This window comes from Hippopotamus amphibius, chromosome 1 (genome assembly GCF_030028045.1).
Source record: "Hippopotamus amphibius kiboko isolate mHipAmp2 chromosome 1, mHipAmp2.hap2, whole genome shotgun sequence".
NCBI classification, from domain to species: Eukaryota; Metazoa; Chordata; class Mammalia; order Artiodactyla; family Hippopotamidae; genus Hippopotamus; species Hippopotamus amphibius.
The window spans coordinates 213352174-213370450 of record NC_080186.1 but is presented as its reverse complement, the minus strand read 5'-3'; the positions used below and the strand labels follow the sequence as shown (position 1 = coordinate 213370450).

General features: G+C 43.9%; 1 protein-coding gene across 3 annotated transcripts in view; it reads right to left on the bottom strand.

Annotated features, from left to right (window-relative positions):
• SERINC5 (serine incorporator 5) overlaps positions 1–18277 on the bottom strand; it is an 86905-nt gene that overhangs the window by 30416 nt on the left and 38212 nt on the right. For all 3 annotated transcript variants that reach the window (XM_057740358.1, XM_057740365.1, XM_057740376.1), the window contains exon 2: positions 13838–14005. In XM_057740358.1, coding sequence (XP_057596341.1) covers positions 13838–14005 — 168 coding nt within the window. The remainder of the gene's footprint in view (positions 1–13837; positions 14006–18277) is intronic.

Genomic DNA, 18277 nt, shown 5'->3' with positions numbered 1-18277 from the left:
CTGGCCCACCAGCTGATGAATTCTGATTTAAACAAAGGGGGAGATGAACAGCTTAGTACTCAGTAGATATTCTATTCACTTTACCAAAGGATGCATATTGAAAGATACAGTTGGGCCTCTGTATCTGCCAGTTCTGCATCCACAGATTCAACCAAGCACAAATGGAAAATATTTAAAAAATTTTTTAGGAAGTTCCAAAAAGCAAAACTTTAAGTTGTCATGTAATAGCAACTATTTACATAGTATTAGATATTATAAGCAATCTAGCGATGATTTAAAGTATATAAGAGAATGTGCCTAAATTATATGCAACGCCATTTTATATAAGGTATCTGAGAGGGTCCTAGAACCAGTCCCCCACGGATACCAATGGACAACTATACTGAGTAACTTTCAGGAATCCTTCCCTGGCACATATATACAGGCATACCTCAGAGATACTTCGGGTTTGGTTCCAGATCACTGCAACAAAGTGTTGCAATAAAGTGAGTCACAAATTTTTTGGTTTCTCAGTGCATATAAAAGTTATGTTTACACTATACTGCAGTCTGTTAAGTGTGAACAGCATTATGTGTTTTTTTAAAAAGCAGTGTATACCATAATTAAAAAATATTCTATTGCTAAAGAACACTAACCATCACCTGAGCCTTCAGTGAGTCGTGGCAGTAACATCAAATATCAGGGATCACATAACAAATATAATAATAATGAAAAAGTTGGAAATATTGTGAGAATTACCAAAGTGTGACACAGAGACATGAAGTGAGTAATGCTGTTGAGAAAATGGCACCGACAGACTTGCTCGATGCAGGGTTCCCACAAACCTTCAATTTGTAAAAAAAAAAAAAAAAAAAAAAAAAAAAAAACAAAACAAAACAAACAAAAAAACACACAGTATCTACGAAGTGCAATAAAGAAAACCACAACAAAATAAGGTCTGCCTGTGTGAGAACTGAGTTCTAAAAAACAGTACTCACTACTTGCCTTTCAGAAACCTAGTCACCACCCAAAAGAAAACATATCTGAACTCCCAAATCAGGGATGACATTTTGAAACATCAACACAAGTATTAAGCCCAAAGAGATGGAAGCTAGAAATTCCCCATATTGTCTATATAGGAGAGATGCTACTTATGCCCCCAAAACAATTTCAATCTCAGGCACATAAATATAAAGAAGCAATAGAAGAGCTATAAAAGGCCTACATGTCTAGTTGGCCAGGGGCCCACAAGCTGCAAACTCCAAAATATAGAATTTGGGAGTGGTTCTTACAGAAATGAAGAGGAAACGAAGCATCATGTTCCTGTAATTAATATTATAGGTATTATTTGGGAGAGATGAGAAAATGGCGTATTAGCAAAAGCGAATGAATCTTACAGTTCATCATATCAAACTTTTACGGCACTGAACGAAACCGAGCTGCAGAGAAAGCTTTGAGCAGCTGAGCAGGAGCAATATTATAAAACCTAGAAGAACTAGATCTGCAGGTTCTGTTTAGTATCTCTTACGTGAATTTCAGAAACCAGACCTTCTCCCCTTTCTGATATTCCACTTATTTTCAAACTTTCTAAGACCATTTCTTTTTCTCTGTAGAAAAATTCCAGTATCCATGACAGTGATGCCTGTCTGTTACCCACCCACTGGCAGGAGCTGCAAAATAGGGAACGCTAAGATCAGCTTCCATCCTCTCCTTGACGACCTCTAGCAGCCAACCAAATTTCTCAGGAAACTATTACCTTTGAGGCCCTTTTCGGGTTGTGAGGGCCAAAAAGCAATTAAAACAGTAACAATCAGTTTTCACTTCTCTTTTGTTCGGGTTTCTAAACATTTTAAAGAAAAAAGTACACTGTGTCATTATTAAAAGCCAGAAGGGGAACTAAAATTCCACGGAGCCTAGCATTATTTGACCCTGCCACCTCTGCAATCAGGAACTTAACATCCCCAAATAGTAACTCCCCAGAACCTCGGAAGCATGCAAGACAGAGACCGAGACTAGTTCTCACAGCTCCTCCTCCACCATGAGCGTTCTGTCAGGATCAAACCACCACAAATATGATTAGACAGCTAGAAAACAACTTCAACCAAACTATCTTTTTTTTTTTAGCTCTTTATTGGAATATAATTGCTTTACACTGTTGTGCCAGTTTTTGCTGTACAACAAAGTGAATCAGCTGTATTTATGCATATATCCCCACATGCCCTCCCTTCCATGACTCCTTCCCACCTTCCCTATCCAAGCCCTCTAAGTCATGACCCATCATCGAGTTGATCTCCCTGTGTAATGTAGCAGCTTCCCACTAGCTATCTACTTTACATTTTAACCAAACTTTAAACAATAAGCTTTCAATCCAAACAAAACAACTTGCAGAGAACTGACTAATAAGGCATGAAGGAGTCTTCCTCAGAAAGCAAGTGGGGATCAGCTAACGTCAACCTGCCTAGGGAATTAGGTAATATGAAGGCAGAATGTACAAACAAGAACCACGCCAGTTACTAATCTTGAAGGAGAGACAACAGTTAATCCCAGAAAAACTCATAAATCTTCCATGAGCCAAGAGCAGTGGGGATTGGGACCATGGAATAGACAGGTTCCGTGTGCTGATTTGAGGCGGCCTGTGAGGAAAGGCAAAGGAGCCCAGGACTAAGATTCCCGGTTTCTAGCTTGGCAGCTGGTTGGATGGCGGCCCAGCAGTGGATAAGAATCACAGGAGAAGAGCGGTTTCAGGATGGTGGGGCAGTAATTCACTTAACGACAGGCTGCCAGTATCAAGGAGAAATGTGGGCAGATGGCTGGGCAAGGGTGTGGTGCTCCAGAAAGATAGTAGGACCAGAGAGAAGGACTTGGTAGCGACCAGCAGAGATGGCAAAGGAGGCACTCAGTGGAGTAAATAAACTCACCTGGAGAGGAATGCAGGCGGAGGAGGGGGAGGGAGACAGAGGTGGGACTAGCCCAGAACTCTGGGGAATGCAGACATTCGGGGACTGGGAAGAAGGGGAAAAAAAACAAGGAAGAAATTGCAAAGGAACAGAACCAGAGAGAAGTTGAGGGAGGCTTATAAGAAGCAGAGTATGTCAAATACTGACAATATGATGATGACTCAGATTGGATTTGGCAACAAAGAGTCATTTGGGGGCAGTGATCAGAATATTCTCTAGAGCAGAGAGGGGCAGAAGCCAGACGGATGGCTGCAGGCTGAGGAGAGGAGACAGTCACGGGGGCTGGGTATGGTGGCAGGAAGTGAACCCAGCAGGCCTTTCACCCCTGCTTCCAAGAAATCTAACTGCAAACATGAGACCAAGCATCATTCTAAAATATATTTATTCACAATCATACAAGTAATCATAATTACATTTCTGATGCCAAAGAAATTGTAAATTACAACAGATACTGAATCCCCTTGACCACCACTGCTCGAACCCTAACCTGATTGCTTCTCAGAGGGAACCACTGTCACACTTTCATGTGTATCCTTCTAGGCCCCTTGCTTATTCCCCACTCATTAAGTCTCACAGATTGTTGCGTGTTCAACAAATAATCTATTTGCATCTTTATTAACTACTATATAGAAATCTACAACCCAGACCAACTGTAATTCGGTTTCCATAAAGAGGATTAAATGTCTAAACAAGCAGAGCCATCTAGACAGACCACTTATCAGTGGGAAGATGTGCTTATGGCCTAAGCGACCACCAAATTAGCGAACTTCTTCTTGAATGAGTGAACCTGGAACAGAGTGGTGACATATCATATGCAAATCCAACTATGCTCATGGCTGTTTTCCGTAATTATTAAAAGCCCAGGGAAATTAGAGTTTACATGTGTATTTTTCAACCCACACGATATATTACATAACTGTACCTACAGGTATCAATCACAGCAGAGGGTTTGACCATCCCATCGTTCATTCATATCTACTATGCACAGGTACTGTTCTAGATTATGGAGATTCAAGCAGCGACTAAAACAGGTTAAAAATCCATGCTAACAAGGAGCTAACTTTCTAGTGAAATGTTGTATACACAGAGCCATGTGAGCTCTGCTTTATGGATATTTCAGGCATTTTCCTGGTTTAATTTCCACTATCCATGATTTTGCCTTAGGTGGGACACAAGAACCCAGTATCCTCCAAATATGGAACGCTACCAAACCTATACCCTCAAGATTCTGAAAGCCCCCAGTCTCTTGTTCCCCAATCCTAGTTCGGAGAACCCAGCCATGCAGACATTTCCGTTTCCGGTCCAGCAACCTTCTCATTTTACACTGGACCAGGAATTGGGGACCTCCAGGAGCAAATAACTGGGGTATCCACACACTCATGTTCTCCATTCCCACTTCTTCTCAATAACCAAAATGGCTACACAGAAAAGAAGGGCTGATTATTTTTTACCTGTGAGTAATTCTTTTGTTTGTTTGGTTTTTTGGTTTGTTTTTGGTTTTTTCTGGCTGCTGCACACAGCACGCGGGATCTTAGTTCCCTGACCAGGGATTGAACCTGTGCCCCTTGGAGTGGAACCGTGGAGTCTTAACCGCTGGACAGCCAAGGAAGTCCCTACCTGTGAATGATTTACCATGTATGTCAAAAGGCCAGGAAGGGTAAGACATATTGTTAAACGTGTCACACTAAATATGTTGCTTTGCTCTTGCCTAGTCAACGTAGTACGTAGCTCACACAGCCTGGTACCTGCAACTTAAATGAGAGCTCCGGTACCCTCAGCACAAAGTTTAGGCCATTCAAGTTTCCCCTTTAGCGGGAAGGGGAGAATGACTGTCTATGACATGCATAGGGCCACTGAGGTCTATCACGGGACAGCAAAGCAAAGGACAGCCTGTGAATCAAACCCAGCTCACTCCTGTTTATGTAAATGAAGTTTTATTGGAACACTGCCACGCTCATTTGTTGGCATTTTGTTTTGGCTGCAGAGTTGAGGACCACAGGGTCCTCACAGCTGAAATGTTTACTAGCTAGCTCTTTACAGGAAATGTGTGCCCAGCCTAAGACCAGGAAGCAGAGCTGAGGAGCGGCGCTGCACTGATGAAGAGTAAATTAGCATCTCAAAGGCAAATGACAACTGGTGATGATTTATTCTACATATCAAAGGTCAAAGGAACAGCAGAGACCCACTGGCTCAACTGGTCTTGTCTTCTGAGTGTCCTCCCTTCTCCAGAGCACTCACTGCTGTCCCCAAAATGGGACTTGTGCTTTAAGTGAATTAAATCATACATCTCCCTTATGTCATTTTCAAAGCTGCAGCTTCAGGATTTTATTTGCCTACAAAAAATAGCTTTGTGGAGGGGGTGGTAGAGGACACGTCTGTGAGTTCAATGTTTTTTTGTGTAGGTCAGAAGCCCTCAGTGCAGAAATAAAACCTCACATCTGTTTTACAAACAGGGCTTGTGGAACCAAAAATAAAACCCACACTGATGAAAGCCCGCATGTTGAAAGATATTTTTAGACTTAATTTTAAGACTGTAGAAACAGCCTCTGAAATTTAAAAACCACACCCCCCAAATACCCAATGCTCCTTGTGATTAAGCTCAGTCTGCTTTAGAGGGTAACACACTTCAGCCCATTTTACAAACCTACCTCACCTCAGCTTCCAGTGCCCCATAAGGATGGGGAGAAAGCATTCCTGAGTTCTAATGTGACTCCAAAGGCCAACAGAAGGGATAGCTAAGCTGACACCACCATCTCCAATAATTGCTAATGGAATTCAGATTATTTTTAACTTTCAAACACAACCACATCCACATGTGGCCTAACGCTGGGGGTGTCTTCTGTATACACTTTCCACCTGAGGCCCAGTTCTCTAAGGACAACTGTATGTTACTTAAACCCACATCCCCTGCACCTGGCACAGTGCTTGGCACTTACATAGGCAGGAAAGGAGGGAGGGAGGAAGGAAGGAAGAGAGAGAGGAAGGAAGGGAGGGAGGGAGGAAGAAAGGAAGGAATCAATTACATGGCTTAAAAGATTTTAAAAAAGATTTTTAAAAACATGAACTCAGATTACAGTTTAACCAAGTAACACGATCACCCTTTAAATTCTGTTATCAAGTATCAAGACTCAACTATTCACAATATTTATGTTTCCTGCTCCCTCGATCTGAGGCTACGGTTGTGTGCTGTGCCATTTGTCTGTTCCCTCTGGCCCCGTTTTTATAACGACAGAGCTGTTTCCAACCGTAAGCTCTTGTCTGTCCCATTTATCTGCAGAGAGCTCCAAGGCCCCGTCTACAGGCAGTTGCTTAACAGATGCCTTTGATGATGACAGAAAAAAGGGTTAGGAAAACTTTCTCACATCTGATCATTGTCCCCCTCCTACAGCTGGATGGATCCTGAAATGGAGATCCTCTTAACATCCGACGCTCCCCCAAAAGCTTCTGGGTAACAGATCCTCCAGACCAAGGACAATAACTATTGTTTCTTGTCTTCTGGCTCCTGGCAAGCTCATTATTACTGGACAAAGCTCAAACCACTTTGTCTTTGGTTCAGACTCAAAAAGGCTCTCCGCAGGGTTTACATTAGTTCAAATCACAGCCTGTAGAACCAAACTATTTCCCACCACTGTCTTCTCTGAATTCACTGAGTGCAGGAGGCTGGGGCCTGAGCCGTGAGAGAAGCAAGGTATGGGAGGGCTGCGGGGACTTTCTCCAGGTGGTGTTATGTCTGGATGGAATTTAGACCTAAGATAAAACTGTTTGGAAACATGTGTCCCCAGAGTCACCCCAACTTAGAGGGGAGGGGACCCAGAAGATTTAAGAGGTAGAACCTCACTGCCAGCACACCCCAGGGAAACTCTGATCAGGCCACGGTGAGAATTTTCCCTTTGTGTCCTACAAAGAACTTGAAGTTCAATGGCCCAGACCCACCTTAACCTCAGATACATACCTGTTGGTACGCTGGACACATATAAGGTACAACAGCAGCACAGCGAACTCCACTGCTGTTCAGAAACGAGGACTTCTGAAAAGCATTCTATCTCCGCTGGATTAATAAAAAAATACTCCAGAATCAAATAACTGGATCAGCACTTTTTTTTTCTCTCTCTCTAATTCAACACTTTTTCTAACACAAAAACATAAAATGCCAGCTGAGAATGGAGAGTTCTGCTCCCTAGAACTTCAACGCACGATAGCAACACCCGACGCTAGGTATCAGGTTCACAGTCCTCTTAACATTCCACCAGAAAACGGCAAAATCAAAACAAAAGCCAGACCTTCCAGCTTCAGCATGAATACCTGTCATTCTATGCTGGGACAAACTACATGGTGTTTGGGATCAAAGTGGAATATTTTTCATTGCTGCTGTTTGTTTACTTTGAAAAGATGGTCACACCAAACACAACTTGAAGGCAGGTTGTATTTCACATGCAAAGCCACTGAATACATAAATACGAGATTTGTGGTTGCCCCTGTTTTCTACTTCAGGCTAACCATCGTCCCTAGAACCCAGCTTCTGGCTTTACAAAGGGAAGGAGGCAGGTGGGGGTGATAGGCTAAGAAAACCGCTGAGGGCCCGAGGTGGTACTGTTTCCCGAGGAAATATCTCTCCATTATCACCATCACGTCCAGAAGAAAGATTAGGAATCAAGAGGAAGGATAAATTTCTAAGCCTTCTCCTGCAACTTCTGTGAACATCTGAGCAACGGTCAGACCCAGTGGTACAAGCCAGAGAGGCAGCCCTGGCCGGGAAAACGCAGTCCTGGGTCCTCATCCCAGCTCTACCTGGTGTCCGGCCTTGGACAAGCTACCTCACTGCCCTGGGCCACATCCGCTCACCCGTCAAATGAGGGGGTTGGTTAGGATTATAACTTAAGATTCTTCCACTTTAAAATAATGGTTTACTCAAATTATACTCTAAAAAGAGAGTAATCTTTTCTCTGCATAACATTTACCACCACATAGGATCTGCTGTCTCTTCACTGGGCAGAAAGAACACTTATAAATGGGACCTGCATCTTTTTTTTCCATTTCTTATCTGTTTAGCTAGATCTTTTAACTGGTAACTTTGTTTCATGTATTTTTTTTAATCCCCTGTGACTAGCGTGGGAACCGGAGGGCTTTCCCAAAACCAATACTTACTCTAATGCTTTCATATTCCTAATACTGCAGGTTAAAAATAAACAGTAGAGTAGCTCTTTACCAAATTTCAGCATCTCTAACATACTGTATCGAAGCTCTGTCAACTCTAGCAACCACCAAAACATGGTTAAATGTCACTGTGAACCGACCGCAGGGTGTACTCAGGAGAGCATTTTGAAATCTAAGTTGTCTCTAAGGAAAGTAGCTTCTGTGTTCATCTATAGTCACTATGCTGTGGGGACTCCAGAATCTGAAAATGGAGTATCATGTGGGAGACACACAAGTACAAACAGCATCTTCATGGGGTCACCCGTGGCATTAGTTACCTGGAGAAAGAAGTCTGAGGGAGGTGAACGTGTGAAGCTGGGGACATGGGAACAACCCAAGTCTAAATATGACATCTGGAACGGGACATCAGGGAGCCTGGTGGGGTCGCGTCAGGACAGTCTGAATGCAGAGTGGAAACCCTACACTTTTATGACCTCTCTGCGGAAAGTATGTGTCAGCACTGGACCTAGAAAAAAGGGGGAGAATGGATCTGTCCCCAGCACTATCCTGAGAAAAGTGTGCCCCAACCGGCAGATAAATATTAGGAATAACCAAAGCCAGAAGTGAAAGTGCTGCCCCAGGGAAAGCAGGCAAAGGAGAAAGGCTCAGGCCACGGGATGACCACGTCGCTCGGGGGTGGAGGCGGATGGATAACCAGATGTGGATGTGGCCTCCGAATAAGCCTGGTTGTAAATAGTCCTTCTTCACTTCATTTTCATCCATCTACTTTCACATAATCGTATGTTAATATCGCTAATAGACATGAATTTCCCATTACCACATCTCCTCCTCCTCCTAATGGAGAGTGAAAATGACTGAGAAATACAGACCAAAGATAATGTATATATCACCTCTAGGGAATGTGTTAAGAGAGACTGGATTTTCTGAATAAATAGAGAAAAATCCTTTAAGCCCATCCTGCTACCTCTGTTCCAAGGGCCTAAATCCACAGTTGGCAGCCTCAACATCCATCCCTGTTCCCCTTCCCTGGCAAATTTTGGACTTGATGATAACTGTAGAAATTGTGATTAGAACACCTACTTAAGATTTTTTACAGGGGCAGGGGTGGGGCAGGTGATGACTGTAACTTGGGAATGTAACTGAAGGAAGGGCCAGATTTAGATCCAATCAGTGTCCCACCTCCACCTGACATTAGTCCTGAAATTGAGTGGGCCACTGAGTCCACTGGACCAAAGTGACCAGAACGATGTCTAAACAGTGACTTGGATAAAAACGCCAGATTCCAGCGTGCCAGGGGTAGAGTGGCTACGGCAGAGACAGGTTTCTCGGGCCCTGGCCTGGGGCTGTGCACACAGATCTACACAGTCCACTCGAACACACTCAGCGACCTCCCTACTACCCACCAGCAGGGGCAGGTAAGAAGCCTGGTGTCCATTCTGACATTTACAGCCTTTTCCAAACTTGTGAACTCAAAGAGTTTAAGCTTTTTCAGGAGTTTCAAATCCAAATGCTATTCTTGGGGGGGGCGAGAAGTATGGGTAAATGTAAGGGACCTTGATGTCAGTAAACATCCTGTGATGGGGCCTGTGGTGAGCTATAGCATGTTAGCCCCTTCTGCAGGCAGCCAAATGCACAGTAAAGCCAAAGGCACATTAGAAAAAAGAAAAATGTGCTGGCCAAAAAAGAGCCTGTGAGCCAATTTAACAATTCCTGGGCTAGGGGATTTCCAGGCCGAGCTGAAATCTCTGAGTGTGGCACTGGCTAACGGCTGGGGCTGGGGTGTCAGGGCTTCTGTCATCAAGGGCTGGCTTTCATCAAGTCCAGGGAGAGAATGGAATTCAGGAACTGCTTTTAAGACACTGAGGAAACTGCAGCCCTGAGCCCCCCTCACACCTCTGGGTCCTGTGAGATCTCTGCCAATGTTCCTATGAAGCCCACTCCACCCTGCAATATTATCATCCTGTGCTGAAAAGAACTGAAAAGCTCTTTTCATTCAATCATAGGAACAGTGCAATCTCCACATTCCTACTCACTCAGAGGAAAACTGACCCAAACCCACCAGCAGAAAATAATGTATAAACGTCTCCAAAATAGATTAAGGCTACAAACAAAATGTAACACCCTTTAAAACAATTAAAGGAACAAAAAAAGATTGCTATCAAAAACAAGATCCAAAAAAAAAAAACCCCAAAGATCATAGTACCTTCTCTCAATGCAAAGAAAGATTCTTCAAAATTTAAATTTCAAGCAAACACAATACAACAACAACACAAACACCAGTCTTCCACGATGTGAAAGATGTGTTTTGGTTCTGAAAAAAAACCAAAACAAACAAACAAACAAAACGCAAAGATTCCACAGTCTCAGGCACTACCTACTACCCATGTCAATGAATCAGAGCAGTGTGGGGACCAAGTGGAACACAGGATGGAGAAAACGGATCTGAGATGCTTCAGCTTAGGGACCTTTAGGGCTCTTCTTACCTTGGCCTGGCACACAGCTCCCAGGGAGGAAGCCCTGCGGGCCACATAGGAGCCCTGTCCGCCCTTTTCTAATGCAGACTTAGTCTTAAGGGCCCCTACCCCCCAAGAAACAAGAAGAGCCTTCCTTCCTCCTCCCTCCCAAAGGCCGGCACAGCTTCCCAGGATGCTCAAACCTCCAAGTGTCATCACCGGCCTCCACAGAGAAGTTACATCTTGATTTAGTGGTGCCGGTCAGGAGGCTTAAATCTCTCGCCCATTTTGTTGTTGCTATTCTACATTCTAAAATGGATTTTTAATCCCCACAGGCATCAAATATCTCAAGACTGTTCCTGCGTGAATTACACGATTATTGACAAGAATGACCTGCAGTAAAATGGATGGTATGTTCTGAGATGGGAAAAATGCTCCAGGAGAAGACCGAAATCACGCCCAATTCAACCAGCACAGCAGAACCAAAGTTCTCATGGGAAAGAGGAGTTTCCCGAGAAGAGACAGGATGAAGTCTGGCCCGGCAGCTCTTTGCAGTTCCCTCTCGCTCAAACTACATCACAGGCTGTGTTCTGAAGCCAAGGCAAAAACTGAAAATAACTGAAAAGGCACGGCCTTGTGTTCTTAACCCACACACCAAGGGCCCGCATGGCTCTGGACAGAGCCCCAGCCACTGCGCACAAAGGCGAGGATGCTGGGTGGGAGGCAATTACACACTCCCATCAGGGCCATTACAAGGATACTGCTTTCTCCTCTTCCTATCACACCCTCAACCAATCCCACAGGCCAACAAGGAGGGGGCGAGGACTACAGCAGAAGCCCAGCGTGTGTCCCCACAAGGGGACCTTTCAGTGCCCACCCTCGAGCACAGCCTGAAGGTGAGGTCAGCCTCAATTCTATAGGCTGAGAAACAAGCTGACTTTGTCACCAGCTGGCTGGCCCCCTGTGAGGCCTTAGAGATGGGAAAGGGTTGGTTTCGCCCACAGGGACCTCATTCCCTATGCAGAAAGCCCAGCCAAACCATTTTCAAATAAGTACATTCAGGGAACAGACACAGAAACATTTACAAGAGCCTCTGTGAGACGTCAGGGTTGCCCCTTCCCTCTCTCTCTCCCTTCCTCCCTCCCTCTGCTCTGACCCCAAATCACACTGCGCACACACCACTGCTGGGCTCACCTCCCTAAATATCTCGGCCTGTTTCTAAGGCAACAGCCTCCTACTCAAGAATCTATAGTGGCTTCCCATTTACCATGAGACCATGGCCAAATGCCTCACCTTAGCACTGAAATTCCTGCAAGTCATTTTACCTGCCCGTGTCTCTCCTTCCTGTCCTTCTACATGTGCCTTGTCCTTGTTCTACCTACAGAGCCTAGTCACTAAGAACTCAGTCAGCCTGGGTTCAAATCCCAACTCCACCACTTAGAGCTGGAGACCTTGGGCAAGGTACTTAAATGACTCAGTGCCTCAGTTTCCTCATCTGTAGAGCAGGGGTAATACTGCTCAGGTAAATACAGTGGTCGTGAACTGAGATGATACAGGTAAAATGCTTCTAATAAAACCTGGCACGTGGTCTCACCCGATAGATACTAGCAATCAAAATATTCACTACGGTCGCACAAGTCACCTCTTCCACGAAGCCTTCCCTAGCGACACCAGTCAACACCTTCTGTTTCATTTCGTTTCCTTCCTTCCTTTAAAAAAAGAAAAACATCTTTTGTTTCCTAAATGTTGTATGAACAGTCAGAAGTGATAGGTACTGACTGGAGTCATTAGGGACTGTTCCATGAGGCAGGTTACTTGGATGGTCATCAAATGTTAACATTATTATTATGAAAGTCATATCCTAAAATATGTCCTGTGGTTCCCAAATTATCTTTACCTCCAGTAACAATGTTTCTGATGTGCTCATCTCTAAGCAGTACTATATATTTGCAGTTTCAGATTGTGTTTCTGGGATCCAAAGCCTAACTCTACGGAGACTGAAAGCTTCTTAAGAGCACCATGGACACCCCGGCAGTTCCTACCACAGTGACACACGGGGTCCTTAAGCCAATGCTTGTTCATTTAAAAAAGAGAACATTAAGTTTTCTGAAAAGCTAAGGTAGGAAGTGGGAGATTAAACAGACCTTCAGGATAAGAGTTAAAATCTACCCTTTCAAGTATTCCTCTTCTCAAACTTCTTGTCACAAACATTCAAGATTAAACCGTTAAACAAAGTTAAGAGGAAGAGATGAGTGGCAAACACCACTGAGACGGAGGAGGACCTGGTGTAGCCGAACAAGGCAGTCCTAGCCCTTGGTCTAGGACTTGGTTCCAGTAGGACCGCCCTGACCTCGCCCCTCCTTGCTCTGCTGGGCTCCAGGAAGATGCAGTGCTGAGCGCTAAGTCTGTGGGGCAAGTGGGGGCTGGCTGGCTCGCCTTTCTTCTCCCCCTTTCCCTCCAGGGAGAGCTGCCGCCAGAGAACATGCCCGCAGCTCTTCCTGGCAACCCGTGCCCTGCAGAGGAAGCGCTCCCTGGCTCAGGTGAGGTCCCCAGGCGGGTCACGTCTCACTCACTTTGGAGTTCAGCCCACTTCCTTGCAGATACGAGTCACACTGTCTTACATCAGCTTTTGGGGGGATCAAGGTGATGTTTAGCATCTACCTGCTGACACTGCAGTCTTTTTTGTCAATTTGTTCAGAACCTGAGAGGGGATCATCAGGCCCACTATGAGGATATTCCAGAAAAAGGCCCTGTATGGGTCTCAAGCAGCATCAGGTACCAAGGATACCGTTGCAGACATTGCCCGCAAAATGGCTAGAACGAAATCCATCCCTCACCCCTGAAGACATGCACCCTACTCGCCCTAGAGCCCACTCCTTATCACCTGTGGGATTATCTAGGTTCTATCATACTTCCCATACGGGCCACATTAAGTGTTTACATAACAGCTGCCACCAGAGACACTGGCAGCCATCCTTAGGACAATGGAAAAGCACGAAAGTCTACAAGAAAAGACTACACACCTCATCAGGAACAACCATCAACAAGGCTAAGACCACACACACAATCTTCTCCACCAACAGCATCAGATGGCATCTGTCCTACATTATCCTACAGATCAAGATGGTGAGGTGTTCGCTCACTTGGAAGGAAAGCACGGAAGAAGCTTCAGGAAGGCTCAGGGAGAGCAGGTATAACCCTAAACTCCCCTGGGGTGGGTGGGCCCCACTCTCTAAACTGCATGTTTCCCACACACCCTCATCAACCGTCATCGGTCCTGGGAAGAGGACTCACGTGCTCCCTCATCTCGCTGGCCACGGTGTTGGACATCATGATGCAGCAGACGATGACGACCAGGATGAAGTAGAGCGCGTACATGAAGCGGGTGCTCCGGGACTGGCGGATCTTGGGGCAGCAGCCGCAGCAGAAGGAGCAGCCAGCATTCCCACAGCAGCAGGCAAACTAGGAAGCGAACACAAAACATCCTCTCAGAGCCGCTCTTTTACAAACCTACTGACCCCAGACCTCTGCGGGTGAGCTGCCATTCTCCCGTGGCGTCCTGCCCATAGGACATACATGAACAGTTGAGTGTGTGAACAAAGCTTTTGCCAGAATTGGTCTGACATCGTCCTTAATAAACAGAATGGCTTGGGAGCTGCCCAATAATTAAACAGAAACGGCACACTGAAGCACTGTGATCACTCTTAGACAAAACCAACTGGGGAAGAGCAAGAGAAGGAACCAAGGACTAGGAAAAGGACTAAGTGAAGTGGAAAGGACGGGAAAACCAATAAGTTGGGCCCAATAAAGGGACCTGTCAAAGTCCATGAGCCAAATCATGAACTGTATGGGCGGGGAGCGGGTTACTTGAAGCACAAAAAGCACAGGGGCCTCTTACATGTGCGTTGTTGACCAGAGCTTCACTCCCATAAGGGTAGGCTTTAGGCTAATGAGTGGGGCAGGATTGGGCTTCACTGGTCTGTGCAACTGGACATAATTTTATTTGAGAATATTAAATAAAATACAGAATAAGTTTTCAGGTTTGGGTCTGGTGTTAATTTTTTTTTCCTCCTTAAAGAGTTTGTTTTTTTAAGAGTAGTTTCAGGTTTATGACAAAATTGAGGGGAAGGCACAGAGATGTCCCATATGCTCCCTACTCCCATACATGTATCGCCTCCCCCATGATCAATATCAGTCACCAGAATGGTACATTTTTTTATTTTACCAAGGATGAACCTGCATTGGCTCATAATCACCCCAAGTCTGTGGTTTACCTAAGGGTTCACTCTCGGTGTCGTATATTCAACAGGTTTAGATAAATGTACAATGACATCCATCATTTTGGTATCAGAGTATTTTCACTACCCTAAAAGGACATTAGATCTTTAGTAAGTACAGGGTAATAGAACACAGTGCTGTTAAAAACTCAAAGTGTTCAGCCTGCCTGGGTTTGGGGCCTGGCTCTGCCGCCTACCAGCTATGAGCCATGAGCAAGAGCAAGTTACTTTTCAAGACCCAGATTCCTCATTTATTACAGTGAGGGTGGTAACAGTACAAAGTGTACTTGGTAGTCGCTTGGACAACCTAATCAGACACACCTGGTGTTTGGGGGGGATTTCTGTTTAGCAAATAGGGAATAATACTAAAGAGATTACCAAAAACTATAAATAACCACCCAAACTAGATGTATTAACTACATATAAAAGCTAAAACCTAACAATGCAATCTCTTAATAATGACTTAGGAGGAAGTTCAGAGCTTTGCATGGCTTCAAAACAAGCATCAATTAGATAGAAGGCTAGACTATAAACATCACTTACAGTAAGAAGCGATTACAGGTACAAAACCACAACAGGCTGTAATCATAATGACGTTACGACAGATCTTGGAAACATAATGCATTTCCCAAGTTATTTCATCTACTTCATGAAACCACCACTGTTGGAGCCCTTTGTCATTCTACTTGGTACTATTTCTTTACTTAAAATTTCTTCAAAAAGCAAACCAATCAAAAAATGGGCGGAAGACCTAAATAGACATATCTCCAAAGAAGACATATAGATGGCCAACAAACACATGAAAAGATGCTCAACATCACTAATTATTAGAGAAATGCAAATCAAAACTACAATGAGGTATCACCTCACACCAGTTAGAATGGGCATCATCAGAAAATCTACAAACAATAAATGCTGGAGAGGGTGTGGAGAAAAGGGAACCTTCCTACACTGTTGGTGGGAATGTAAATTGGTACAGCCACGATGGAGAACAGTATGAAGGTTCCTTAAAAAAGTAAAAATAGAGTTACCATATGATCCAGCAATCCCACTCCTGGGCACACATCCGGAGAAAACCATAATTCGAAAGGATGCATGCACCCCGATGTTCATTGCAGCACTATTTACAACAGCCAGGTCATGGAAGCAACCTAAACGTCCATCAACAGAGGAATGGCTAAAGAAGATGTGGTACATACATACAACAGAACATTACTCAGCCATAAAAAGCAATGAAATAGTACCATTTGCAGAGACATGGATCAACCTAGAGACTGTCACACAGTGAAGTCAGAAAAGCAAATATCATGTAATATTGCTTATATGTAAAGTCAAGAAAAATGGTACAGATGAACTTATTTGCAAAGCAGAAATGGAGTCACAGATGTAGAGAACAAAGTTATGGTTACCAAAGCGGGGGAGGGGGATGGTGGGATGAACTGGCAGACTGGAATTGACATACATACACTACTATGTATAAAACAGACAACTAATGAGATCCTACTGTATAGCACAGAGGACTCTACTCAATGCTTTGTGGTGACCTAAATGGGAAGGAAATCTAAAAAAGAGTGGATATGTGTATACATATAGCTGATTCACTTTGCTGTACAGCAGAAACTAACACAACATTGTAAAGCAACTATACTCCAATAAATATTAATTTTAAAATTTCCTAAGGTACATTCAGTTTTCTAAGCCATTTTTCTCAGGACTCTTCTTGCCTCATAAAGCTGGGCCACTGCTTTGCAAGACAAGCTATTCTATGGGGCTGAGCTAACAGATCCCACAAGTGGAAACCGAACACTGCTGCCTGTGTGGTGTTCTTACAGGCCACCTTCCTTTACAGTCCACTCTTCCATATTCTCTGTCCCTGATTTTATCGATCCCTTTCCACTCGTATGCCCCAATTTTTCTTTTCTCTCCCTCGCCCGCTTCCTCTTCTCCCCTCCCACTGGCTCAGCTGGCTTCTCTCCCAGCCCTGCCTCCCTCCTCCTGTGCCTGCCAAATTCCTTCCTGACTGCCTCATTCACTGGTTGCTAACTCTTTAAGCTCTATAGTCTTAGATAACCAGTTTTACTGGTATTTCAAATTCATATGTGATCAAATATTTATTCTATTTGGAAAAAGAAATATTTAGAAGCAGTTGATACACCCCATGATAGAACTCACCCACAGCGGAATCAACATTTGCACTTACTGTCTCCACAGAGGTGGAAATGCACAGATACAGACACAATGTGAGCCTAACTGGTCATTTAATGACAAATAGGGACAGAGGAAAATGTGAAGAGAAAATCATATTGGTTTAATCCTATCATTAAAGTCATGGATCACTGTATGGATCTAATTTTTTAAATTCTCCTTATTTTTCACTTTCACTCTACATATAGTGTTATGGTATTTGTATATGTGTATACATATATATATATATATATATATATATAGACGTGCACATATATACACGCACCTAGTATTAGAATCAAATAGCAGTGCTCAACTAGCCTAAAAGTTATTTATCAAAGCAAACTATGCCAGTCACCAAGGGTAACGTGCATTATCTTAAGCTGACAATGATACGGAAGTGGAAATTCAAAACAGCATCCAAACAAGCAATGTTACATTAGCATCGAGGAAAACCTCACAGCCCTGCTGACTTAACACTTCCTTCTGGAAGAGCATAATTTAGAATAAAATGCGTTTACCTTTTATTCCCTGCCACTTACAGCTTCATTACTCTGAGCATGTCCCTCCCTTAATCTTCACCTTCAAAACTGGAGAAATCAACTCCTGGCCAGCCTAACTTCTGGGACTGTCACAGTCACAAGCTTGGAGAGAAGTGTCTGTGTCTTGTTACTGCTGACTCCAGAGCACCTAAACCTTTCACTGAGCAAGTCAAGGTATAAAAAACAAAGGCAGAATGTACAACACCAAAAATGAACCTTAATGTAAACTATGGACTTTAGATGACAATGACGTGTCCATGTAGGTTCACTGCTTGTAACAAATGTACCACTCTGGTGGGGGATGTGAATAACGGGGAAAGCTGTGCGTGTAGGGGGGTCAGGGGGCATATGGGAAATCTCTGTCCTTTCCTCTCAATTTTGGTGTGAACCTGAAACATCTCTTAAAGTCTATGAAAAACAAACATAGGAACAAAACAATGCCCATCAATGGCTCAACAAATGGATGCTGAATGAATAATATAGTCATAACAGCAACAGTCCTCAAATAAAAGGGCTGACAATGCCACTCCATGGGCCAAGGGCACAAGTCATGTGCTGCACTCTGAATTTCTCACACCCGCATTGTATCACAGAGTTCATTATTAAGGGCTTTAATTTGTAGATAACTGCACACAATCTTTTTCCACAAGAAATCACTATACATTCAAGAGGGATCCAAGACAATCTTTTGGGAGGATGACGGTTGCAATTTTGTAGAAGTTCATCCTATA